This window comes from Callithrix jacchus, chromosome 5 (genome assembly GCF_049354715.1).
Source record: "Callithrix jacchus isolate 240 chromosome 5, calJac240_pri, whole genome shotgun sequence".
In the NCBI taxonomy this organism is placed as follows: Eukaryota; Metazoa; Chordata; class Mammalia; order Primates; family Cebidae; genus Callithrix; species Callithrix jacchus.
In genome coordinates this window covers 70,877,800-70,904,465 of record NC_133506.1, presented here as the reverse complement: position 1 = coordinate 70,904,465, position 26,666 = coordinate 70,877,800, and the positions used below count along the sequence as shown (strand labels likewise).

At 45.1% G+C, this 26,666-nt stretch overlaps 2 protein-coding genes and 1 long non-coding RNA gene across 4 annotated transcripts in view; 1 reads left to right on the top strand and 2 right to left on the bottom strand.

Annotated features, from left to right (window-relative positions):
* LSM12 (LSM12 homolog) overlaps nucleotides 1-22,294 on the top strand; it is a 32,427-nt gene extending 10,133 nt beyond the window's left edge. The window contains exons 3-6 of one of the 2 annotated variants that reach the window (XM_035303092.3): nucleotides 17,290-17,399; nucleotides 18,719-18,814; nucleotides 19,367-19,493; nucleotides 20,647-22,294. In XM_035303092.3, coding sequence (XP_035158983.1) covers nucleotides 17,290-17,399; nucleotides 18,719-18,814; nucleotides 19,367-19,493; nucleotides 20,647-20,739 — 426 coding nt within the window. In that variant the 3' untranslated portion in view covers nucleotides 20,740-22,294. The remainder of the gene's footprint in view (nucleotides 1-17,289; nucleotides 17,400-18,718; nucleotides 18,815-19,366; nucleotides 19,494-20,646) is intronic. The other variant, XM_008996715.4, reaches the window with a different exon arrangement.
* The window catches only part of LOC144582551 (uncharacterized), a 35,119-nt gene that overhangs the window by 2,755 nt on the left and 5,698 nt on the right, over nucleotides 1-26,666 (bottom strand). The window lies entirely within an intron of this gene.
* On the bottom strand, nucleotides 13,067-14,164 carry LOC144582550 (prothymosin alpha). The gene has a single exon (XM_078372639.1). The coding sequence runs from the start codon at nucleotides 13,985-13,987 to the stop codon at nucleotides 13,655-13,657; it is 333 nt and encodes a 110-aa protein (XP_078228765.1). The 5' UTR covers nucleotides 13,988-14,164; the 3' UTR covers nucleotides 13,067-13,654.

The following is a 26,666-nucleotide window of genomic DNA, read 5'->3' as shown; positions in this document are numbered from 1 at the left end:
GAGGGTTAAACCCAAGTATCAGTAAATCCTGGGGTTGATTTGATAATTATTGCATTGTGGGCTATGTTTATGAACCTAGACAAAGTAGGGTTCTTGGTTGTATTTATTTATTTATATTTTTGAGACAGGATCTCACTCTGTCACCCGTGCTAGAGTACAGTGGTATGATCTCTGCTCACTGCAACATCTACCTCCTGTGCTAAAGCAATTCTTGTGCCTCAGCCTCTCAAGTAGCTGGGACTACAGGCACGTGCTAACACGCCACGCTAATTTTTTTTATTTTTTATTTTTATTTTTATTTTTGGTAGAGACAGGACTTCACCATGTTGCCCAAGCTGATCTCGAACTCCAGAGCTCAGATGATCCACCCTCCATGGCCTCCCAAAGTGCTAGGATTACCAGCATGAGCCACCACACCTGACCCTTGGTCATATCTTGACCCTAATATATTGAGGTTTGCTGTAGAGTCAGAGATGGCCAGGCCAGCCTATATTTAGCTGTGTATGTTTTAGTAGGAGGTAGAAGATATGTGAAAGTGGGAAGGAAAAACCACTTGTCTAGGGAAAGCAAGAATTTTTTTGCTAGAGATAGTTTTTCTGGCTTCTAAAGGATATAGCCTGTTGATTAACTTGTTTAAAAAATGTTGCTGGCCGGGTGTGGTGGCTCACACCTATAATCCCAGCATTTCGAGGCTGGTGGATCACAAGGTCAGGAGTTTGAGACCAGCCGGGTCAATATGGTGAAACCCTGTCTCTACTAAAAATACAAAAATTAGCCTGGTGTGGTGGCGAGCCCCTGTAGTCCCAGCTACTCAGGAAGCTGAGGTAGGAGAAGCGCTTGAACCTGGGAGATGGAGGTTGCAGTAAGCCGAGATAGTGCCACTGCACTTCAGTCTGGGGGCAGAGTGAGACTCCGTCTCAAAAAAAATGTTCCCAAGGCCACAGTCCCTGGTGGGAGTCCACTGGTAAGACTTGCACCTGGCTTTAAGCAGACAGCTATTACATCATAGAAGTGTCATGAAGACACAAGTGGGAGATGGTGAGGAAGAGCACATCACTGCCGAGTGCCAGAGGCATGATAAGCAGTGATTGGTGTCAAATGGATCAGAACAGTGGAATAATTTGTTGCCATTTAAAAAATTACCAACTTGCTGGGTATTGCAGCTCACACCTATAGTCCCAGCAGTTTGGCAGACTGAGGTGGGTAGATGGCTTGAGGCCAAGAGGTCAAGACCAGCCTGGGCGACATAGACCCTCTCTCTATAAAAAATACAAAATTAGTCAGGCATGGTGCATGTGCCTGTGGTCCCAGCTACTCTGGAGACTGAGGTGGGAGGATCACCTGAAACTGGGGAGATCAAGGCTGCAGTGAGCCGTGATTACACCACTACACTCCAGGCTGGCTAGCACAATGAGACCCTTTCTAAAAACAAAACACAAACCCCATTGGTGTTTTGAAGTCAGATTCAATGGCATTCAAACTTTGGGGTCAACCTGACAGAATCGTGATGGGGGTGCAGTGCTACAGGCTAGAACTCATGACTCAGTTCAGGTTATAGTGCATGGCAGCATGCTGACACAGTGGGGCTCTTGTTAAGCCTAAAGTTCAGTTCCCAAGGGGACCTTCTTGGCCTCATAGGACCAAGAAGTGGGAGGGGGAGAACTGTTATCCTCCTGAAAAGATAAATTGCTGAACCCAGGGGAGTCTGGCAGAATTGTGCCATACGCATGTTTTTGCAACCATCTCTGTATCCAACCCCTGATGTGGAGACAGTTTAAAATAAGCACGTTAGAGTGGGTCAGTTGTGGTATTTCCTCCAGTATTGAGAGAAGGGTTTTTTTTTTGAGACGGAGTTTCGCTCTTGTTACCCAGGCTGGAGTGCAATGGCGCGATCGCGGCTCACTGCAACCTCCGCCTCCTGGGTTCAGGCAATTCTCCTGCCTCAGCCTCCTGAGTAGCTGGGATTACAGGCACAGGCCACCATGCCCAGCTGATTTTTTTGTATTTTTAGTAGAGACGGGGTTTCACCATGTTGACCAGGATGGTCTCGATCTCTTGACCTTGTGATCCACCCGCCTCGGCCTCCCAAAGTGCTGGGATTACAGGCTTCAGCCACCGTGCCCGGCTGCAATGGAATTTTTTAAGACTAGATCAGGTAAATATCAGAAACTACCCAGAGATTGAAGCAAGTTCTAGCTGAGCTGGAAAATTAAAGGTCCACACATTATGCTAAAAGTAGTGTGGAGTGAGATACAGGGAGTTTGAAGAACAGCAGTTTTTGTTTTTGTTTTTTAACGGAGTCTCACTGTTGCCCATGTTGGAGTGCAGTGGTGCAATCTCGGCTCACTGCAACCTCTGCCTCCTGGGTTCAAGAATTCTCTGCCTCAGCCTCCCAAGTAGCTGGGATTACTGGTGCCCACCACCATGCCCAGCTAATTTTTGTATTTTTAGTAGAGACAAGGTATCACCATCTTGGCCAGGCTCGTTTTGAACTCCTGACCTCATGATCCAACTACCTCAGCTTCCCAGAGAGTTGGGATCATAGGTGTGAGCCGCTGTACCTGGCCCAAACAGCAGTGTTTTTCCAACTGTGCTGTTAATGAATGTGTGACCTCTCGTTAGTCCCTTAACCTCTGGGAACTGTTGTATGATTGGTCCTCTGAGTCTCTGATAGTCATTGTTTCTTCTCCTTTTTTTCTGCCTTCCCTCTTGCACTCTCTCCCTTCAAGGTGCTGGGAAATGCCAGGATGATTAAGACACTGCTCTTGCCCTCCGGAATCTCACATTTGTTGGGAGCGGTGAAGGACAGCAGCATTTAACTTAGTGATAACAATTTGGCAGGCCCCACTCTGTGCTAGTGCCCCTGTGAGCAAGGTGTGTGACAGCATAGAGCAGGGAGAAACAAACTTTTTTTTTTTTTTTTAAATAGAGATGGGGTTTCACCATCTTGGCCAGGCTGGTCTTGAACTCCTGACCTCGTGATCCACCCATCTTGGCCTCCCAAAGTGCTGGGATTGCAGGCATGAGCCACCGTGCCTGGCCTTTTTTTTTCTTGAACTTTTTCTATAAAGGGCCAAATAGTAAATCTTTTACACTGTATTGGCCATATGGTCTTGGTCACAACTACTGAGCCTTGCCTTTGTAGCATAGCAGTCATAGACAAAGTGTAAACAAATGGGCATAGCTGTTCAATAAAACTTTTCTAAGACAAGTGGTTAGCTGAATTTGGGCCACAGGATGTAGTTTGCCAACCCTTGGTATAGGGTGGCAAGCATTTTAGGGAAGACACTTCAGATGTGACAATGGAGGAGGGGCTTGAAAAATAAATGACAATTATTCAGAGAAACGGAAGGAAGATAAAAGGAATCAAGCTGATTTGGGAGTGCTCAGTTTTGCCCATCTCTGCAATTTAGAACTTGATGCTTTTCTGTTGAGCTGAACTGGTGGTTGTTAGTTCTCAAAAAGGAGAGAAGAGACTATATTAAAGAACAATATTTATTTTTTAGACAGCATGTAGCACTTTAAAAAGTGAGCTGGACGTGATGGTTCATGCCTGTAATCCCAGCAGTTAGGGAGGGGAGACCAAAGCTGGGTGGATCACTTGAGATCAGGAGTTTGAGATCATCCTGACCAACATGGTGAAACCCCATCTCTACTAAAAAATACAACAATTAGCCAGGCACAGGGGTGCATGCCTGTAATCCCAGCTACTTGGGAGGCTGAGGCAGGAGAGTCACTTGAACCTGTGAGCCGGAGGTTGCAGTGAGCCGAGATGGTGCCACGGCACTGTAGCCTGGGTGACAGAACAAGACTCCTTCTCAAAAATATCCAGGCATGGTGGCACACGCCTGTAATCCTAGCTACTCAGGAGGCTGAGGCAGGAGAATCACTTGAACCCAGGAGACGCAGGTTGCAGTGAGCTGAGATTGTGCCATTGCACCCCAGCCTGGGCAACAAAAGCAAAACTCGTCTCAAAAAAATAAAAAGTGAAAAAATACGAGCTCATTGGCTAAAGGAAGGTTGGATTACTGTATATGGATTTTTCTTAAATGACCGACAAACCACCACCTCTGTGCTAATAATAATAATAAAATAATAATGAGAGCTAATATTTGTACAGTGCTTTACAGCTCACTTAGTACTTTTTTTATTTTTCCTAATCCTCAGAGCCATGCTGTGAGATGGCTAATTTGAGACTAATTTGAGCATGCAATGTGAGGGATAGGCTGTTACGGTCAAATTTCAGCTTACATCCCAGCCAGTTTTCTCTTTGGCAGAACTATGTCGTAATTTTCACAACGGTACTTCGTTTCGGTCTCAGACAATTATTCTGTTGGTATCCAGAAGATTTCGTTGTCTGTTGTAGCTCCCAATGTTTTGTGACATTATTACAAATAACAAAAACTGTTGACATTGCTGACAGTTTTCGTTTTAAACTAGATTGAAAATAAAGCTTCACGTATAGTGTGTATTGACAGTGATTCTGTATTATATGGTAAGATTACGATGGTTTCTACAAGGATCCTGTAGAAACCTGGAGACTGAGGTGATCATGTGGTCCCCTGAATTTGCAGTGTGTTCTTCATAACCAAGCCCTTAGCATATCTTAAGTTTCAAGTACAGACTTGCCTGATTTACTTTATCTAGTCTCGGAGCATCAGAAAATGATGGATCCAGATAATATATTTATCCTTATTGGTTGTGCTTTCTCACACATGTTCTCTTTGAAGCATCCCTGTTAATTACCTTTAACAAAAAAAAGCATGTTCTTGAGGTGTAAGGTGAGAATGGAGCCCTCGTTGGAAGAGAGGCCCTTCACAAAAGACAGTTGTGGCCTGGTACAGTGGCTTATGCCTAGAATCCCAGCACTTTGGGAGGCCTAGGTGGGTGTATCACTTGAGGTCAGGAGTTCGAGACCAGCCTGGCCAACATGGCGAAACTCCATCTCTACTAAAAATACAAAAATAAATTAGCCCGGCATGGTGATGTACACCGGTAATCCCAGCTACTCGGGAGGCTGAGGCAGGGAAATTGCTTGAACCTGGGAGGTGGAGGTTGCAGTGAGGGGAGATTGTGCCACTGCAAGTTTCCATCTTAAAAAAAAAAAAAAAGTTGTGTTCTGTTCTGGGGGCACTGTCTGGTAGAAATGCCAAAATGTACTGGTTAAAAAGGCAGCCAGGCAAGGTGGCTTTTGCTTGTAATCCCAACACTTGGGGAGGCTGGGTTGGGAAAACTGCTAAGCCCAGGAGGTCTAGGCTGCAGTAAGCTGTGTTTGCACCACTGCACTCCAGCTTGGGCAGCAGAGCGAGACCCTGTCTCAATAAACAAAAACCAAAAAAGTCAAGTTCTTCTGCTCTAAAAAAAAAATAAAAGAATTTTAGTGTTTGATTCAGTGTTTCTGTTTGTTTTTTTAAAGACGAGGTCTTACTCTGTTGTCCAGGCTAGTGTGCAGTGGTTCGAACACAGCTTGCAGCACCTGCCTCTCAAAATACTGGGATTATAAGCATGAGCCATTGTGCCTGGCAGTGTCATCCTGCCCCAGCTGCATACCACAGTTACATACTTAATGGGAAAATAACTAAAATGAAGAAGCTAAGATGGAGTCTGTTCTGCCCAAGAAGCTAACACAGAATCTGTCCTGCCTAAGAAGCTAACACGAAGCCTGAACAGCTCTCAGTCTGAGAAAGAGTGAGTCAGTTTTATCTGACAAAAAACAGGTTATCACAGACTCAAGCCATCCTCCTGCCTTGTCCTCCTTAAAGAGTTAGGATTACAGGTGTGAGCCACCGCCCCTGACCTGATTCAATATTTTGATTCATTGTTATTTATTTACTGTTACTTATTCTAGGATACAACTTCAAGTAGAATAACTGTACTTTTTTAGTTCTAACTGTTCGATTCCTCCCAAGTAGCTGGGACCACAGGAGTATGCTGCCACATTCAGCTAATTTTTAAAAAAATTTTTGTAAAGACAGGGTTTCGCTGGTCTCAGACCCCTGAGCTGAAGGTATCCACCCGCCTTTGTCTCTCAAAGTGCTGGGATTACAGGTGTGAGCCACTGCACCTGGCCAGGAACAGGCATGAGCCACCATGCCTAGTGTGCTTGAACATAGTGGGCATGTGGAAATAAGATGGCCCAGCTGGTGACTGCAAAGCAAATACACAGAGAAGACAAACTGAGAGTGGCTGAACATTTATGTTCAGAAACACTAGGTGTGGTGGCTCACGCCTGTAATCCCAGCAAGTTGGGAGGCTCAGGCGGGTGGATCACTTGAGGTCAGGAGTTAAGAGACCAGCTTGGCCAACATGACGAAATCCTGTCTCTACTCAGAATATAAAAACTAGCTGGGTGTGGTGGTGCGTACATGTGATCCCAGCTATTCCAAAGACTGAGGTAGGAGAATTACTTGAACCCGGGAGGTGGAGGTTACAGTGAACCAAGAACACACCACTGCACTCCAGCCCGGGCAACAGAGCGAGACTCCGTCTCAAAAAGAAACAAAAAAGGAAAAAAATAATGTTCATTCACAGGCATTCAGCTAGGGAACAGTTGACCTGGGGATGCTGATATTCGGAAGATAGATTTTTGAGAGCCTGTTTGTGGCTAGCTAAGAATGAAGGCTTTCCAAGAGCCTACCCCAGATTTGAAACATATGAAACATGCAAAGGCCCTTACAGTGACAGTTGCTCTTAGCCACTCTGGTCTGCCACCCCTTGACCCCCACCAGGCTTGCAGGCGTCACAAGCAGTTCTGGGCAGCAGCTGCAGTGTTTCCTAAGCCCTCTGTGAGAGCAGCTGGTTGGAAGACCGAAATACACAGAGAAGACAAACTGAGAGTGGCTCATTGGAGTCAGTAGGTCACACCCAGCAGGTTCCTCTCTGACTTCTCTGCTTCCCTTGTATCAGCTGTCTCAGCCTGTTAAATACTTGTTGTAGGAATCCCTCTGGATTTCCCATGGCACCTGTGCCTTCCTTGTCTGGGCATGTGGAAATGATGGCCCAGCTGGTGACTGCAGAACAAGATGATGTGCATATTGCTTAGATTTTGTTCTTCTGGCTCCTCTCTCTCCCTTCTATGTCACTGTGTGTAGAGGAGATGTGTGCCCTTCGTGTTCATAAAATCACTCACTTGCTGGACGCAGTGACTCCTGCCTATAATCCCAGAACCCTGTATCTACAGAAATTTAAAAAATAGAAAGCTGAGTGTGGTGGTGCATGCCTGTAGTCTCAGCTACTCAGTAGACTGAGGTGAAAAGATGGCTTGAGCGCAGGAGTTTGAGGTTGCAGTGAGCTAGGATCATGCCACTGCACTCCAGCCTTGGCAAAAGAGTGAGACCCTGTCTAGTAAAACAAAAACAAAACAAATAACAAAAGGGTTACCCAGCATCAGGCATGATTAGAAACCTTTTTTTCGTTTTAAAGACAGTTTCTGTCACACAGGCTAGAGTGCAGTGTCACGAGCTGAGCTCCCGGGTTCAAGCGATTTTCCTGCCTCAGCCTCCTGAGTAGCTGGGTGTGCACCACCATACCCGGCTAATTTTTGTATTTTTAGTAGAGATGGAGTTTCACAGTGTTGGCCAGCCTTTTCTGAACTGGCCTCAAGTGATCCTCCTGCCTTGGCCTCCCAAAGTACTCGGGTTACAGGCATGAGCCACCGCAACCAGCCTAGAAGCCTTTTAATATTGATGTGCTTTGGTATCGAATGCATATACTTTTCTCCTTTGCCCACATCAAGGTGATACACATAAAATGGGCACAGGAGGAAACATTGATTAGTACACAAGGACTGACTGTTTTCACTGGGAGTCATGTGGAATGAAAGGAGAGCCAGGTAAGCACAGGTTGTCATGTGCTGTGATTTCAAGTAAGCCATATGCACGCTAGTAACAAATATTTATAAGTTTATGCCTCTTGGTTTCCCTGAACCCAGTGTGCTCTTAAATATGGTGCTTTTTATTCTTTGAGATGATAACCAGTTAGTTCTTCTAACTGATTGGTACTGAGGCCAGCAGCTAGCATGTTTGCATTGAAAATGGGTGTAGTTTGAGTGATAGTCATTGAATTATTATGGTTACTTTCTTTTTGAGATGGAGTCTCTCTCTGTCGCCTAGGCTAGGGTGCAGTGGCGCAAGCTCAGCTCACTGAAACCTCCGCCTACTGGGTTCAAGCAGGTCTCCTGCCTTAGCCTCCCATGTAGTTGGGACTACAGGTGCATGTCACCATGCCCAGCTAGTTTTTGTAGAGATGGGGTTCTGCCATGTTGCCTAGGCTGGTCTCAAACTCCTGGGCTCAAGTGATCTGCCTGCCTTGGCCTCCCAAAGTGCTGGGATTACAGACATGAGCCACTGCACTTGTCTTGGGAAATTTTTATGTTTTGCTCCATAAAGAAAATGAAAAGACGAGCCATAGCCTGGGAGAAATCCTTTGCAGAACATATATGTTATAGAGCACTTGTGTCCAGAATATATAAAGAACTTTTAAAATGTGTGTGTGTGTGTGTGTGTGTGTGTGTGTGTATGTGTGTGTGTACACCAGTGTGGACAGCATAGTGAGATGGTATCTGTATTTTAAAAATACAGATACCATCTCACTATGCTGTCCACATTGGTTTCAAACCCCTGGCTCAAGTGTTCTGCCTTTCTCAGCCTCCCAAAGTGCTAGGATTACAGGTGTGAGTGACCACACCCAGCCAAGAACTCTTAAAACTCAATAAGGCAGGCCAGTCACTGTCGTTTATGCCTATAACTCCAGCACTTTGGGAGGCTGAGGTGGGAGGATCGCTTGAGATTCGGAGTTTGAGACCAGCCTGGGCAATATAGGGAGACTCCATCACTAGATTAAAAAAAAAAAAGGCTGGGTGAGGTGGCTCATGCCTGTAATCCCAGCACTTTGGAAGGCCACGGTGGGCAGATCACAAGAGCAGAAGTTCGACACGAACTTGGCCGATATGGTGAAACTATGTCTTTACTAAAAAAAAAATACAAAAATTAGGTGGCCGTGGTGGCGCACGCCTGTAATTCCAGGTATTCGGGAAGCAGAGGCAGGAGAATTGCTTGAACCCAGGAGGCTGAGCTTGCAGTCTGGGTGACAGAGCAAGACTTCATCTCAAAAAAAAAAAAAAAAAAAAAATGGCCACACAACATAGTGGTGCGTGCTTGCCTGTGGTCTCAGCTACTCAGAAGGCTGAGGTGGGAGGATTGCTTTACCCAAGGAGGTCAAGACTGCAGTGAGCCATGATTGTGCCAGTATACTCCAGTCTGGGCAATAGAGCAAGACCTATCTCAAAAAAGAAAATGATAATAATAAGACAGTCCAGACTGGGCTTCATGGCTCACGTCCATAATCCCAGCATTTTGGGAGGCCGAGACAGGTGAATCACCTGAGGTCAGATTGAGACCAGCCTGGCCATGTGGTGAAACCCCAATTCTACTAAAAATTAGCTGCTCATGGTGGTGGGGGGTCTGTAGTCTCAGCTACTTGGGAGGCCGAGATAGGAGAATTTCTTGAACCTGGGAGGTAGAGGTTGCGGTGAGCCAAGATTGCACCACTACACTCCGGTCTGGGTGACAGAGCGAGACTCTGTCTCAAAAAAAAAAGAGAGTCTAGTTAAAGAATGGACAGAAGCTTTGAATACTGTATCAGAGAAGACACAGTAATTACAATAAGCATATAAGATACTTGATACCATTAGACATAAAGGAAGTGCAAGTGAAAACCACAGTGTGAAACTACTACACTTCTGCTAAAATGGCTAAGATCAGAAAGGCTAACAGTCCCCAGTGTTGTTGAGTATGTGGCAGAATTAAAACTATCAGACATTACTGGTGAGAATGTAAATTGTTACAACCATTTTGGGAAACAATTTGACATTTCCTTTTTTTTGAAAGGAAACTTCCCTAGCAGGAAGACAATTACTTTAAAAGTTAAACATGGCCGGGTGCGGTGGGTCAAGCCTGTAATCCCAGCACTTTGGGAGGCCGAGGCGGGTGGATCACGAGGTCAAGAGATCGAGATCATCCTGGTCAACATGGTGAAACCCTGTCTCCACTAAAAATACAAAAAATTAGCTGGGCATGGTGGCGCATGCCTGTAATCCAGGCTACTCAGGAGGCTGAGGCAGGAGAATTGCCTGAACCCAGGAGGCGAAGGGTGCAGTGAGCCGAGATCGCGCCACTGCACTCCAGCCTAGGTAACAAGAGCGAAACTCTGTCTCAAAAAAAAAAAAATAAAATAAAATAAAAGTTAAACATGCACTTACCATAAATATGACCCAGAAATTCTGTTCTTATGTATCTACCCAACAAAAGTAAAAACATGTCCACACACAAAGATTGTTTACTTTTAAAAAGTAAAATGGTTTTACTTTTATATACACAAAGACTTGTGTGTGACTGCTGCCAAAAACTGGAAACAGCGGGTGCAGTGGCTCACGCCTGTAATGCCAGTGCTGTAGGAGGCCGAAGTGGGTGGATTGTTTGAGCTCAGGGTTCAAGACCAGCTTGGGCAACATGGTGAAACCCCATCTCTTTTTTTTTTTTTTTTTTTTTTAGACGGAATTTTGCTCTTGTACCCAGGCTGGAGTGCAATGGCATGATCTTGGCTCACCGCAACCTCCGCCTCCTGGGTTCAGGTGATTCTCCTCCCTCAGCCTCCTGAGTAGCTGGGATTACAGGCACACGCCACCATGCCCAGCTAATTTTTTGTATTTTTAGTAGAGACGGGGTTTCACCACGTTGACCAGGATGGTCTCGATCTCTTGACCTCATGATCTACCCTCCTTGGCCTCCCAAAGTGCTGGGATTACAGGCGTGAGCCACCGCGCCCGGCCTGAAACCCCATCTCTATAAAAAATACAAAAACTTAGCTGGGCATGATGGTGTGCGTCTGTGGTCCCAGCTACTTGGGAAAACTGAGGTGGGAGGATCACTTGAGCCCAGCGGGTGGAGGTTGCAGGAAGCCGAGATTGTGCCATTGTATTTCGGCCTGGGTGATAGAGTGACACTCCGTTTCCAAAAAAAACCCAAAAAACAAAACTGGCAACAATTCAGATTTTGATCAACTGTCCATCAGCTGGTGAATGAATATATAAAAGGTAGAACTATATCCACACAGTGGAATGCTACCTAGCAATTTAAAACCTTGATACCCGTAATCCCAGCACTTTGGAAGGCCGAGGCGGGTGGATCACCTGAGGTTGGGAGTTCGAGACCAGCCTGGCCAACATGGAGAAACCCCGTCTCTAGTAAAAAATACGAAAATTAGCCGAGCGTGGTGGCAGATGCCTGTAATCCCAGCTACTCAAGGAGACTGAGACAGGAGAATTGCTTGAACCCAGGAGGAGAGAGCCGAGATTGCGCCATTGCACTCTTGCCTGGGCGGCAAGAGTGAAACTCCATCTCAAAATAAAAATCTATTGATACGGCTGGGCGTGGTGGCCCATGCCTATAATCCCAGCACTTTGGGAGGCCGAGGCGGGTGGATCACGAGGTCAAGAGATTGAGACCATCCTGGTCAACATGGTGAAACCCCGTCTCTACTAAAAAATACAAAAATTAGCTGGGCACGGTGGCGCGCGCCTGTAGTCCCAGCTACTCGGGAGGCTGAGGCAGAATTGCTTGAACCCAGGAAGTGGAGGTTGCAGTGAGCCGAGATCGCGCCATTGCACTCCAGTCTGGGTAACAAACAGCGAAACTCCGTCTCAAAAAAAAAAAAAAAAACTGTTGATAAATAAAACAAAATGAATGAACCTAAAAAATATGCTAAGTGAAAGAAGTCAGAGACAAGTCAACATACTGTGTTGTTCCATTTATATGAAATGTCTAGTAAAGGAAAAACTATAAAAATAAGATTTTAAAAAGTAATCTTGGTGATCCTCCTAAGCCTAGAAGGCACATTTTATACTTTTTCTACTGAGGGCAGCTTTTATTGGTTCTCTTCAGTGGTTTGACAAAAACCAGAAACTTACTAACTTGAAATAATTGGGCCACTTATAAGTATGTAGTCATTTGCAAAAATATGTGGGAAAATTTAGATTCGTACAGCAGCTAAATTGAGGGTAGAATGATAATCATTTGCTTTATAAAAGAAGGCATATCCATGTTCTGCATGAGTTTTTATGACCAAAAAAAGGGCAAGGTAATTTCTCTCTCCCCATCCCCAATTTTGAGGAAAGGAAACACTTCTAGATTCTTTTATTGTGAGCAATCTCCCCCATTGATAGGGACCCCTAATTGATGGGGTCCTCTCTAGGAGATTTTATCCCATTTGTACAGCTTCCTGGTAAAAGTAGATCCCTGTAGCTGAGTCTAGATCCCTAAAGCATTCCTTTAGGTTGAGGATATTGGGGGTGAACTGGAAATACATAGTCAGCTTACAGTCATTTCTGCTGACTTTTCTAAGTGTCCCCTTAAACCATTTAGCATTTGGGATCTGTTTGCCTTAGAATTGAAATGGAGAATTGTCCTATCTCCTTTGCTTTTGGAGCCTTTAGGAGCCTTTAGGGGAGATTGCACTTGCATAACTGGTATTTTGGCCTGGGATGGAGGGGGACTGGTATATTTTGAAATCATTTTTCTATAACCAGTGTGTCATTGTTACTCAGGCTGTCTAAAGAATCACTTCTGGCTGAGATTTATATCCATTTTATTTTTTCTCTGGCAAAAATTCAAAAGTGGCTCTTCTCTCAGCTTTTTTTTTTCTCCCTTCCTCTAGCTTAATTTGTCAGTTCCATTCTTAAACATTCTGCATAGATGCCTGGTTTCCTGAGCCAACTCTTCTCTCTTACTAAATGGGGTGATATTGTTTTTAAGCTACTATGTAGGTGACAAAGATATTTTACTCTTTGAGTGTTCAGACTATCTAGTCAACACAAGCTTTATAAAAGCAGCTTTCTCTGACCCAGCATTTGGAGATGATTTTGATTTTCAGGAATAAACATTTTTTTTTTTTTTTTTTTTGTTAGAACAACTCAGCAAAATAAAATTCCTGTTTATTGTTGGACAACATTGTTTCACACATACATCAAACAGGCCAAAAAAAATAAACAGCAACTTCATAGACAAAAAAGGAAAAAAAGGAAACCTTTTAATCTTTGGCCTTTTAACCATCTCATACAAACCAACTACTTATAGTACAGCTAAGTACATACACAACAAAGGTACTGGAATGCTCGGAATACGATTGTTTTTCTGTTGTCGTTTTCGCTTTTTTTACAAGGTTTTTTTTTCTCCTTTGAGATTATAATGAACATGGTCACACCACAAGTAAAGTCGGAAGTAGGACAGAGAACGCTCCGAAGGCTGGTTTGGTCATCCGAGATCATTAAAAATGGCTGACCCTAACAATATGTACAAAAATATAAAATGTAAATAAAAAATACAAACAAATTTCCTTTTTAAAGTACTTTTAAGAAAAAAAGCAGGGCCTTGGAAGTTTTGGTTCTTTTTTCCTCCCCTGTTGCAAATTCTCATGGTTTGGGTTGGGTAGTGGAGAGCGCGTCGTTCGTCTGCAGGTGGCACTGCCCGCATTGGGCGGGCGGGCCGGCCTCTCTACTCGAAGGTGACCACGTTTAGATTCTGAGACGGGAAGTGGAGGGTGAATAGGTCACGGCGGCCTTTTTTTTTGTTTTTTAGTTTAAGTTTTCCTTTTTTGCTGTCTAATCATCCTCGTCGGTCTTCTGCTTCTTGGTATCGACATCATCATCCTCATCATCTTCAGCTGCCCGCTTGCCCGTAGCAGACTCAGCTTCCTCATCTTCATCTCCATCCTCCTCCTCACCATCACCTTCTTCTTCCTCCTCCTCTTCCTCCCCACCTTCTTCCTCTTCTTCATCTACCTCGTTGTCAGCCTCCTGCTCCCCATTTTCCTCATTCGCATTCCCATTAGCAGGGGCGTCTCTTCCATTTTCCGCCTCTTCCACAACTTCCTTCTTCTCCTTCAAGTCCTTGGTGGTGATTTCGGAGCTGGTGTCTACCGCTGTGTCTGACATGGTGGGGCACGCCGGTGATCCGATGCGGGGGATTAAAAAGAAAGCGAGATTTCAAGGACTCTGGCGATAAAGCTGCCGGAGTCTGCGACGGCGAAGGAGACGCGCGGCGGAGGCGGCTGCGGCGAGCAAGGAGTCGGACGAGGAACAATGCAAAGATGGCTTTTCAGAGCAGCCAGTGGGCAGGAATAAACATTTTTAAAAGGGATTGAGGTTTCAAAGTGAGCTCCTCCAGCCACCTTATAAGGTAAATACATTCCTGACCACTAGATGCTTCCCAGGAGCTCTGCCACCCTCCAGTTTTTCCTTCTTCCTTTGAAGACTTCAGATTTTTTTTTTTTTTTTAAATAGAGAAAGAGTCCCATTATGTTGCCCAGACTGATCTCTAACTCCTGGGCTCAAGTGATCCTGCCACTTCAGCCTCCCAAAATCCTGGGATTACAGACATGAGCCACAGTGCTGGCCCACTTCAGATTTTCTTAAGGCATTGTTTGGAAAGCAAGATTCAAGGAAACTCCTCCTTAGGTTGCAGTGAGCTGAGATCTCACCACTGCACTGCAGCCTGGGCCTCAGAGTGAGACTCCATCTCAAAAAAAAAAAAGGAAACTCCTCCTTGTTACCAGGGTTTTTTTGGTGCTTGAGTAAGCGTTGCTTATTGCTGCTTAAAATACATCAGCAGCAGCTCTCTTTCCATAGAAACTACATAGAAGCTACAAGCCTTTCTTGCTACAGTTGGGATTGCCACTGCTTGGAATGCTGTCAGCCTGTGCGTTTGTCTGTACAGTTATAGCCTGGTGGGGCCAGAATGGCAGCCAGGCCTGAAAGATTATTTATATATTGCTGCTGTATTTGTCTCTCTCCATATCCTAGAGATCCTGTGAAAAGGAGCTCTGGCTTAAGAGCACTGTAGAGTTTTGCCATTCTTCCCTCTCTTACCCAGGGAGGCTGAAATGACAGCATGAGCTGGCCTTCTGTGCTCACACCCGCTCCTCCTTCCTGAGATAGTCTTTGAAACTCAGGCAAGGACAAGAATACGCAGTGCCACATGGCAATTGAAGGCCTCCTTTTCTTCATAGCCAAACCTAAGCCTTAACAAAGTGCTTACTTTTATCAACAAAGAATTAGATACTTGGTTTACTTCTCCTGCTATAAAGCTATGCTTGGTTTATGGTTTGATTGATCAGTGTAAAAGCAAAATATAAATGTTTGAAGATTCCAAGCACCAAGGTACTTTTGGAACATGCTGTAGGTATAGTCCCCCTTTTTTTTTTTTTCGAGACAGAGTCTCTCTCTGTTGACCTAGATGGGGCGCAATCTCAGTGCAATCTCAGCTCACTGCAACCTCTGCCTCCTGGGTTCAAGCCATTCTCAGCCTCCTGAATAGCTGGGATTACAGGCGTGTGCCACCACACCCAGATAATTGTTGTTCTTTTAGTAGAGACAGTTTCACCTTGTTGGCCAGGGTGGTGTTGAACTCCTGACCTCAAGTCATCTGTCCACCTCAGCTTCCCAAAGTGCGGGGTTAAAGGTGTGAGCCACCGCGCCTGGCCAGTTCCTCCTTTTATTTAAGGAATTAATGTTTGGGGACAAACTGTGTATTCTCGTGTGTGTTTGTGCATGTGCTGCAGCTTTGTTATATTCAGCTGTTTATGTTCATGAGTCTGAAAAGTCTCTGGATTATTTGGACTTTTTCAGATGCATTGTCTGCTTTAATTTGTTTTAACAAACCTTGTTTAGCACATTTGTTTTGTCTTACACTCAAACAAATTTGTACCTCTGGAGTCTAACCAGTAGTCTGGGACAGGGATCAGAAATGTGCTGGAGAGATGATAGGGATTGACAGGGTAGAATTTACTACATTGTAATAGACTACCAGATTTTACTAGATTTTCTTTTGATCAGTTTGTGAATTGTTCCACCAGAGGGCAGTGAAAGAACAGACATGACAGAAATCAAACCCTTTCGCCGGGCGCGGTGGCTCAAGTCTGTAATCCCAGCACTTTGGGAGGCTGAGGCGGGTGGATCATGAGGACAAGAGATGGAGACCATCCTGGTCAACATGGTGAAACCCCGTCTCTACTAAAAATACAAAAAATTAGCTGGACATGGTGGCGCATGCCTGTAATCCCAGCTACTCAGGAGGCTGAGGCAGGAGAATTGCCTGAACCCAGGAGGCCGAGATCGTGCCATTGCACTCCAGCCTGGGTAACAAGAGCGAAACTCCATCTCAAAAAAAAAAAAAAAAAAGAAATCAAACCCTTTCTTTTCCTCAAAAGCAGGACAGGGTTGCCTTTAGCTGAAGTAAAGGTGGACAGTGTCTATGGTTAGATTTACTTGAGTCCTGGCTCCCCTTGTAAGCACAGATAATGGTGCTGGAAAGAGTCTTGAACTCCCAACCTAAGGTGATCCGCCCACCTTGGCCTCCAAAGTGCTTGGATTACAGTGGAAAGAGTCTTTCAAGCCTCAAATTGTGGGCTGTGAAGGTGTGGTATGTATTTAATTTTAAACTGGAGGCTCTAGCACAGCAGCTGATAAAAATTCTTAATTTTCTCCTTGAAACGGAAAGAGAAAGTGGGTTTTTTTTTTTTTTTTCAAGACAGAGTCTGGCTTCTTTGCCCAGGCTAAAGTACAGTAGCAGGATCTTGGCTCACTGCAATGTCTGCCTGCTGGGTTCAAATGTTTCTGCTGCCTTAGCCTCCTGAGTAGCTGGGATTAAAGGTGCCCACCACCATGCCCAGCTAATTTTTTTTGTATTTATAGTAGAGACAGGGTTTCACCATCTTGGCCGGAGCGGTCTTAAACTCCTGACCTCATGATTCACCCACCTCAGCCTCCCAAAGTGCTGGGATTACAGGCGTGAGCCACTGTGCCCAGCCGGAAATGTATATATTTTTACATGTCTGACCATCATTTGCCATCACATAGTCCCCCAGCCACACGCCGTATGTTAAAGTGCTCTGTTTTCTTCCTAGCGCTTATCGCTGTCTGAAATTACCTTGTTTTCAGTTGTTTATAGTCTGTCTCCCCCACCCACTCAGGCTGTATCTAGCTTAGCACAGTGAATGTCTGGCACATGGTAGGTATGCAGTATGTATTAGAAGGAAGGAAGGAACATTTTCTTGGAATAGCAGTAACTGTTTAAGTATGTTGTGGATTTTTAAAATTTGTTTCACTTTTCATTTCTGATAAAACAGAATCTGTCCAGATCAGTCTTTCCTGGCCTCCTTTCCTCAGCTTAGGTCCTGACTGTTGGGAAGAATGAAGATGAATCCCATTCTGAGTCTCTTTCCTCTCTTCCACCCTAGCTTGCCAGCAAAGCACGGACGGAGAAGGAGGAGAAGCTGAGCCAGGCCTATGCAATCAGTGCTGGTGTCTCTCTAGAGGGCCAGCAGCTCTTCCAGACCATTCACAAGACGTGAGTTAGGGGACTGGGAGGTCCTTCGTCCTGGGGTAATGCTACCTGATTGTGCTGTCTGATGGCAGGCTTTTGGGTGGTTGTCTTCCTAAAAGTCTACTGGGGAAGCTGGGAAGGGTATTGGCAATATGCTGGCATCCAGAGATACAGGTGCTGTTGCCCACTTTCCACACAGAAGAATAGTGTAATCATGGACAAGTTGTCTTCTCTGGTCCTCAGTTTCTTTTCTGTAAAACTTAGTTTTAGATTAGATCATCCCTAAGAATCCCTTTTAGACCTAGTAGTCCATAATTTAGAACTAGTGAATTTCTTTCTCTTTGATTTTGTTGTTTTGTGCCTTTCTCTAAAAGCTGATGCAGTTTTTATTAAGGATAAATTATATCACTTTTCCCAATGTAGATTGGGATGAACACAGAGAGTTAGAGTAGGCCACCTTCTTATCACCTCTTAAAAGACATTTTGTCACAGCAGAAGTCATTTGACTCTCCACTAGCTTCCCTAGCTGCTGCAAAACTGGAACATTTGATGCCCCCCTCCATCCCCCCCCACTGCCTTCTGTTCCCCTATTTAACCACCCTGGGTCTGGTGCACAGATGACAGCTGGCATCAGAGCTGTTTGAGGCCATGGTGTGAGTATCTGAACATTTACAGGTATGTGAAGGAACTCTCAGTCGCATCAGCTGCCCTGGGGCTCCCCAAGTGTGAACTGGAATGGGTTTTCCCAGTCTGGCAAGTGCCCAACTGTCTGATAATTGAGTGGAGCCAGTCTGAGAAGCAGCTCCCATTGTGGGTGATAAGGGTCAGAGTACAGATCATAGTAAGATGGGGAGTTTGTTTTCTATTTTTTTATTTTTGAGATGGAGTCTCGCTCTGTCACCAGGCTGGAGTGCAGAGGTGTGATACCGGCTCACTGCAGCCTCTGCCTTCTGGGTTCAAGCGATTTTCCTGCTTCAGTCTCCCGAGTAGCGAGGACTACAGGCATGTGCCACCACATCCAGCTAATTTTTGTATTTTTAGTAGAGATGGGGTTTTACTATTTTGGCCAGGATGGTTGCCTTGATCTCTTGACCCAATGATCCGCCCTCCGTTGGCCTCCCAGAGTGCTGGGATTACAGGCATGAGCCATCACACCTGGCCTTCTTTTTTTTGAGACGCGGTCTCATTTTAATCGCCCAGGTTGGAGTGCAGTGGCACAATTTTAGCTTAATATAGCCTTGATCTCCCTGGGCTCCAGTGATTCTCCCACCTCAGCCTCTGGAGTAACTGGGAGTACAGGCACATGCCACTGCTACTGGCTAATTTTTTGTATGTATTTTTAGTAGAGATGGGTTTTTGACATGCTGCCCAGACTGGTCCCAAACTCCTGGAATCAAGCAGTCTACCTGCCTTGGCCTCCCAAAATGCTGGGATTACAGGTGTGAGCCACCACACCCAGCCTGTTCTTTCTAAAGGTGGTATTTTTCCCTAGACCAATTGTTAGAAAACTATACCAGCAGGCCAGATCTGCTCATCTGTTTACTTATTGTCCATGGCTACTTTTGCACAACTATGGCAGAATTCAGTGCTAGTTGTAACAGAGAGGATATGGCTGGCAAAGCCTAAAATATTTGCTAAGAGACCCTTGAGAGAAAAAGTTTGCCAGCCTCTGCCCTAGGCTGCTATCTTAGTTGGGTTTCTTGAGGCTGCCATCACATTTTTATGACTTTTCAGGTCTCTGATGCTTCATTGTAACAATTTCTGGGCTCTCCCAAGAATAAATGTGCCTGAGTTTCATTGGTTTTCTAGCCAGTGGCACCCAAGGAATGTTTCTTGGCTACTCTGTGGGCTGCTGGCGTCTAGTTGTTGGCTTAATGGTGAGCTGAGAACTTGGTATCAGCCTTCTGGAATTATTTATTCATCAGACAGGAGATGTGGGATGCCCCCAAAAGGAGGTTACATGTATTTTGACTGCTGTCTTCTCCATCCAGCATTAAAGACTGTAAATGGCAAGAAAAAAACATCGTAGTCATGGAAGAAGTTGTTATTACACCCCCATATCAAGTGGAAAACTGTAAAGGCAAAGAGGGAAGTGCACTGAGCCATGTACGCAAAATAGTAAGTAAAGGAGCCTTGAAACTTTAGGGGAGAGAGAATGGTTCTTCCGGCCTTCAGTCTTTAGCACCAGAGCAGGACACTGTGCTACAGTCTCTGCCTCCCCTTGCAGCCCTGTGTGGTCTCCCTGACTTTCCTGTACTGTGGGGTTCTGCAGCTGTGGCTTGGACACTCCTGTGGGAGAGGAACCATGGGGTGGTGTGGAATGAAGTGAGTGGTTGACCCAATGTTCTTTGCTGGCTTTTTAGAATTAGCAAGGCCATTCCATGGTATTGGGCCTGAGCAGTTTCTCTTTTCCCATATTGGGTTTTTCTTTTTTAGAGACAGAGTCGCTCTGTTACCCAGGCTGGAGTGCAGTGGTGCAATCTCAGCTCACTGCAACCTCCGCCTCCAGGGTACAGGCGATTGTCCTGCCTCAGCCTTCCGAGTACCTGGGACTACAGGCGTGCACCACCACACCCAGCTAATTACTGTATTTTTAGTAGAGATGAGGTTTCACCATATTGGCCAGGCTGGTCTCAAACTCCTGTCCTGAAATGATCTGCCCACCTTGGCCTCCCAAAGTGCTGGGATTGCAGGCATGACCCACTGTGCCTGGCCCCATACTGGGTTTTTCTTAGCTGCAGGCATCCTTCTAGAAAGATCTGGTTGGTATAAATCAGTTGCCATTGGTGTCTCTGACCCTACATTTATCACTGGACTTTAGATTGAGTTATACCATTTGTGAAAACAAATTTCCAAAACACTCCTGCTTTTTTTTTCTCTGAGGAACATTGAGAGACCAACATTGTAGATGCAGGAAGTGTGGTAAGACTGTAATTCCCCCACCAGCTTTTCATTCTGCACTTCTGTGTAGAAGAGAGGAGGAATTTGGTCATGATAATCTCCTCTCATTTTATTGTTTAGTTTGTATAATCACCCTCTTCTAGCCAGTCTTAGTGGAAACTGCAAAAAATGTGGCTGAAGCAGGAGACTCTGGCCTACCTTGTGGTTGGAAAGGCCAGTAGACAGCAAGGACAGGGGTGCCTGGCTAGTGCATAGGCTGGACAGCCAGGGCAGGGCTGTTGAAACCTCGGTTGGATTGTTTGGGACCTTTCTTGTTTGTACCTTTCTTGCCCATCTCCTTTACTGATCTTGGTTGCTTGGTCTTTTTCAGGTTGAAAAACATTTTAGAGACGTGGAAAGCCAAAAGATACTGCAACGTTCACAAGCCCAGCAACCACAGAAGGAGGCTGCCCTGTCATCCTGAGTCCATACACATGGAGGACTCTTCCAGCATCCAGCCAAGGAGGCGCTGGTGGTGGCTTCAGCGGAGGCAGGCCGGGGGAGGGAAGGGATCCTATATGTCCTGTTGGCTCTTGTTAACAAAGGGTCAGCATTTCCAAATCTTAGACTTGAACAAACAAAACACCCAACAAAAAAGAACAAGAGAATAATTTAAAAGTTGAATCATTACTTGACTAACAGACTTCGGTCCACCATATCCTTTTCACAGCCCCCTTCTGGAACAGTCACCTTGTTAATTTTATTTTTGAAAATTCCTTTCCCACTCTGCCCTTCTGACTTTCCTTTCCTAGTCTGTTCCTGCCATTCTGTTTTTATAAGTGGCTACTCTTGCCTTCTGAATGATTGAAAGAAACTTTTACATCTTCCAAAATAAAAATAACAAGCTGACTGATTCTTAAGTTGAGACCAGAGCAGCAAAGGTCTCACTTTAAATTTTTCTTTTTCTTTTTCTTTTTTTTTTTTTTCTTTTGCACAGGGCATGGCTTGAATTAGTTTTATTTTTCTTAACTTTAAATATATATATGAAAATATATATTAAAATGTTCTCTAAATATTTTCTGCTTCTTGCAGGTCTCTTTTTACTAGATCATGGCTATTCTTCCCACCTCATCCCTCTGAAAATAAAAATGTATCGCCCTCCCCACCATCCATAGCCAGGCCACTAACTTGACTTGGTGCAAGAGATTCTTGCTGTGAACTTTGTAGAACCAGTGTGTGCAGTAGAATTTGGCTTTGAGGGTTCCTGATGGCTTTTTAGTCTTTAACTGTGTGTGTACCAGTCTCACATTTGGCCCAAACCTCAGGATTCTCCCTCTGCCTGTCTTACTTCATGGTACTAGAACTTCCTCGCCACTCTCCCCACATGAGAGAGTCAGCTGCCCTTTCTCCTGTGCCTCTGCAGGAAGTACTCTTTGCATGGCACATCTCAGTTCCTCTTATTTGAGGGATAGTTTTCTTTGATAAGAAACCTCGAGTCCATCTACTCTGACCTCTCTCTTTAAATCTGTATCCAGAGCCACTAGCCCAAGAAATAGCTTGGGTGACCTGTAGTTTCTCTTCTCCTGCTGTTCTCTTGCTCTTATGCCCCACCCCAACTCCCCTTAAATTTTACAAGCTTATGACAGTTTGTATGTGCTCAGCCAATGAGCAGAAAACCTGGAAAGAATTTCTGGACTTTAGCCCACCAGTTTGTCTGGTTGACTAACCTGCTGAGAGCTAAAATTGGCATCCATTGCCCTGTGCCTTCAGGCAGTCTCATGGGGCAGAGTATGCCACCATCTGAATATCAGGCACTGAGTGGGATATGGGTGATGCGCACATGACTGGCTAGAGCTTTGGGGGTAGGGTGGGGGTTAACTACTATTTTTTTGGCCATGATCTCCTCCCCCTTCCTTTTTTTTTAATTAAATAAATGGATCAAAATTAAATAATTCAAGCCCTGCCTTCAAAATGAATTTTTTTTTTTTTTTTAGTATTATTTAGCAAAAACAATAAAACCCAAATTTTTTTAACCATCACTTGTCTCAGGTTTGTGCATCCTTCAGAGGCCCTGGGGAGAGGATCCAAGATACCCGAAGAGGGTATGTCTGTCTGGTTTGACCTTTTCCTTTAGAGTTTCTTCCTACTATTTACCGTCTTTTACCCTCCAAGGACTCCTGCAGAAATACAATGTAGGGTGTAATTTAAGACGGGGGGTCCAGAGTTTGGAGTGGTGTGTAGGTGGAGCATGGGGAAGAGGCTTAGTCACATACATAGAACCATTTGTTATAGGACTGTTTGGAAGCACAGATGGTCAGAGAGCTGAGAAGTAAACATTCAGATCCACCTGCCATTGGTCAGAACTTGATTTAAAGAACTGAGTCTTTGATTTAGCCTGCGTGGGAATGTAGACTTAGAGATGTGAGAGGGAGAAGAGAAGAGACCTTGCAAGATCTAGAAAGCCTAAGAGGTACAATGAAAAGCTTGGAGGAGATTAATTAGTGGGGTACAGCAAACCTGGGAGGAAGCTCTTCGTCATGTGTCCCACATCTTACTGTTCCTCCCCATTATTCTCAATTCTGTAAATGGGGGGAAGTGAGTACCAACTGTGTTTGGCAGGAAGCACTTTTGACTCCTTAGTTGTCATTGCTAAAATGATGTGGGGGAACTTCAAGCAGGTTAAGAGGTGGAATTAGTGTGGTTGGAAAGGCAGGCATTGAGGTATAGAAGAAATAACTAAAGGCTTTGATACCTTAATTCCTCATGTTACTGGGTAAGTCACTTCACCTTTCTGAGCCTTAAATTTCCCAACTGTAAATGTGGAAATATCCCTCTCCTAGGATTGATATGAAGGGTTATTAAGATATTTGGGTTAATAAGATATTTTAAAAGCTTAATACTAGGCTGGGTCTGGTGCCTCATACCTCTAATCCCAGGACTTTGGGAGGCCAACGCGAGTGGATCACAAGGTCAGGAGTTCAAGACCAACCTGGCCAAGATGGTGAAACCTTGTCTCTACTAGAAATAAAAAAAAGTTAGCCGGGCATGGTGATGGTGCCTGTAATCTCAGCTACTTGGGAGGCTGAGGCAGAGAATTGCTTAAATCCAAGAGGCCGAGGTTGCAGTGAGCCAAGAATGTGCCACTGTACTCCAGCCTGGGTGATAGAGCAAGACTCTGTCTCAAAAAAAAAAAAAAAAAAGCCAAATACTTAGAAAGTGCTCTGTAAATGTTAGTATAAATGTTAGCTTGATCCTTGGATGGTTAAATCTGGAGGTGAGATTGGAGTAGATGATTTCCAGAAGTTGAGTGTTTGTTTTAGAAGCCTTAGTTTAGGCCAGGTGCAGTGATTCACGCCCATAGTCCCAGCACTTTGCAAGGCCAAGGCAGGAGTTCAAGACCATTCTGGGCAATAGTGAGGCCCCTGTCTCTACAAAAAAATGAAAAATAAAAAAATTAGCCAGGTGCGATGACACATGCCTGTAGTCCCATAGGTGGGAGTATCACTTGAGCCAGGGAGGTTGATGCTGCAGTGAGCTGTGATTGAACCACTGCACTCCAGCCTGGTGACAGCAAGATGCCATCTCTTTTAAAAAAAAAAAAAAAAAAAAAAAAGCTTTGTTTAGATGACATTTTAAGGAAGGTTAATATGTAAAAACCTGGGCAGATGTGGGCTAGGGGGTCTCAGAGCTCTGCCCTGTCTCATAGATCTTATCCCTTACCCTTCCTTGGAGTGCCTGAGGAATGCTTTTGAAAACTACTCATTTTAGGCTGGGTGCTGTGGCTCACACCTGTAATCCTAGTACTTTTGGGAGGCCAAGGCAGGTGGATCATGAGGTCAGGCGTTCAAGATCAGCCTGGCCAATATGGTGAAACCCCATCTCTACTAAAAAAAAATGGAAAAACTCGCTGGGCGTGGTGGCATGCACCTGTAGTCCCAGCTACTCGGGAGACTGAGGGAGGAGAATCTCTGGAACTCAGGAGGCAGAGGTTGCAGTGAGCTGAGATAGTGCCACTGCACTCCAGCCTGGCAACAGAGCAAGACTCAAAGAAAGAAAAAGAAAACTACTTGTTTTTCATAAAGAGAATGAGTTCCACTGAGGCCAAGTGACTTGTCTGGAGTGCCCCACCTGCCTGTGGTAGCAGAGCTGGAACAAAGCCCTAGGCTTTATCCACTCATGGGCTCCTAATGCAGGGGGACTTCCCAAACTGATGGCATGTGTACCGCTCACTTTTGTTTGCCAGAGTTAGGCTGGCGCACAGGAGACTAGTGAAGATGGCAGAAATTGCCACTTAGATTGAAAGGACATTGAACTGTGGAGGAGCACTTAGATTGAAAGGACATTAGGCCGGGCGTGGTGGCTCAATGCTGGGTGTGGTGGCTCACGCCTATAATCTAAGCACTTTGGAGGCCAAAGTGGGCGGATCACCTGAGGTCGGGAGTTCAAGACCAGCCTGACCAACATGGTGAAACCCCGTCTTAAAAAACAAAAAAAAGAAAGGATACTGAACCATGGAGGAGCATGGTGCAGAGAGCTTACATCTGTGATGCACCATGGACAGGTAGTTTTGCAATGTCTCCTTGGCTTTATTTTAGGGTGTTCTCCTTCCTCCCCAAATATACACACATACACCTCTACACCAGCACCTGATTATCTCACCACCGCCAGGCACACGCCTTTGGAGTTACTGCCTTTTTTTTTAAGAGGCAGGGTTTCACCATATTGGCTGGCTAGGATGGTCTCGATCTCCTGACCTTGTGATCCATCCGCCTTGGCCTCCCAAAGTGTTGGGATTACAGGCATGGGCCACTGTGCCTGGCCTGGAGTTACTGCTATTTAGACCATCCAATTATTGTAGTATAAACAGCCTTACCACAGTGAGTTGATACTGAATTGTGCCATTGAAGTCTGAGCAGCTCATTGCTGATTTCTGTTTGGTGTTTTGAAAATCTGAAAATTGCTCAAGCACTTCAATATGAGTGGCTCTGGCTTATGAGCCACTGATTGAGGAGGGTAAAGGCTCCTTGACATATTTGAAGCTAAGAATATGTGTCTTAAAATCTGTCCTCCTGTGAGACACACTGGTAAAGGAAATAGAGGCATTTCAGTCATCCACAGATCGAGTTTGCTGTCCTGCTTGGTATGGTGGCTACAACCTGGAGGGTGTTGTGGTGAGAATGTATAGCGCTGGAAGCTGAAATGTACAGGGTGAGTGGTGAGGACAGTGGGAGTGTGGGAGGGAGCTGGTTGCCTGGTTGGAGGATGTTAGATTTACATGGTAGGTTTGCTTTCCTATCACTGCTGGAGGCCATCAGTGCCATAGAATTCCCCTTTAAGAAACTTGGAATCATCTGCATATATTGCCTAAATTTTAGGAGTTTAACATTATCAGACAACAGTATCAAATACCTGAAAAAGATGCATTTAGGCTGCCATCACTGGTGATACACTGTGCTGCTGTAATAGTTTCAAAATGAATTTATTTTATGTTATCAAAACCTGACACAACCAAACATGGTGTCTCATGTCTGTAATCCCAGCACTTTGGGAGGCCAAGGTGGGCAGATCACGAGATCAGGAGTTTGAGACCAGCCTGGCCAACATGGTGAAACCCCATCTCTACTAAAAATACAAAAACCAGCTGGGCATGGTGGCATGTGCCTGTAATCCCACCTACTCTCCTGAGGCAGGAGAATCACCTGAACCCGGGAGGTGGAGGTTGCAGTGGGTCCAGATAGGGCCATTGCACTCCAGCCTGGGAGTTAGGACGACACTCCATCTCAACAACAACAACAAAAAAGAAAAGTGATCCAGGAGTACATTTTGAGGAGAACTTGGGAGTTCAAGTTTGGAAAGAGGACAAAGGACCAGTAAAGGAAACAGGGGTACGGGGAAAGAAAGACGGATGTACCTGGTTCTAGACTGGGAAGCAGCAGGAATCTACCTCAGGTTTCTCTAGAGCAGACACTGGCAGCTGGGACCAAGTCTGGTCAGATTGCTGTCACCCTTCCTATCTGGCCTGTCTCCCATTTTCCTATAATTTCCAATTTTGTTGAAAAGTCTAAATTCGAACTAAGTTTCTTAATTGGCAGGGTAAGGTGAGGCTAAGGCATATTTTCAGTGACTTACCAACTCACCTCTCCTTTTTCTTTGGTCCTCTAGGGTGGACTCCTGCAGTGTTAGACAAGAAATTCTTACAGGTCCTTTGTGAAGGGACCAGCAAGTGGTGGCTTCTTTTTGTAATGTAGCCCCTTTTATTCTGGTCTGTCTCCTAGCTTAAAGTTGTTGCTGCCTGGGTGAGGTGGCTCACGCCTGTAATCCCAACACTTTGGGAAGCCAAGGTGGGTGGATCACCTGAGGTCAGGAGTTCAAGACCAGCCTGACCAACATGGAGAAACCCCGTCTCTACTA

Coding starts and splice junctions, on each gene's coding strand:
- LOC144582550 (XM_078372639.1), bottom strand. CDS start 13,987: ATGTCAGACACAGCGGTAGACACCAGCTCCGAAATCACCACCAAGGAC.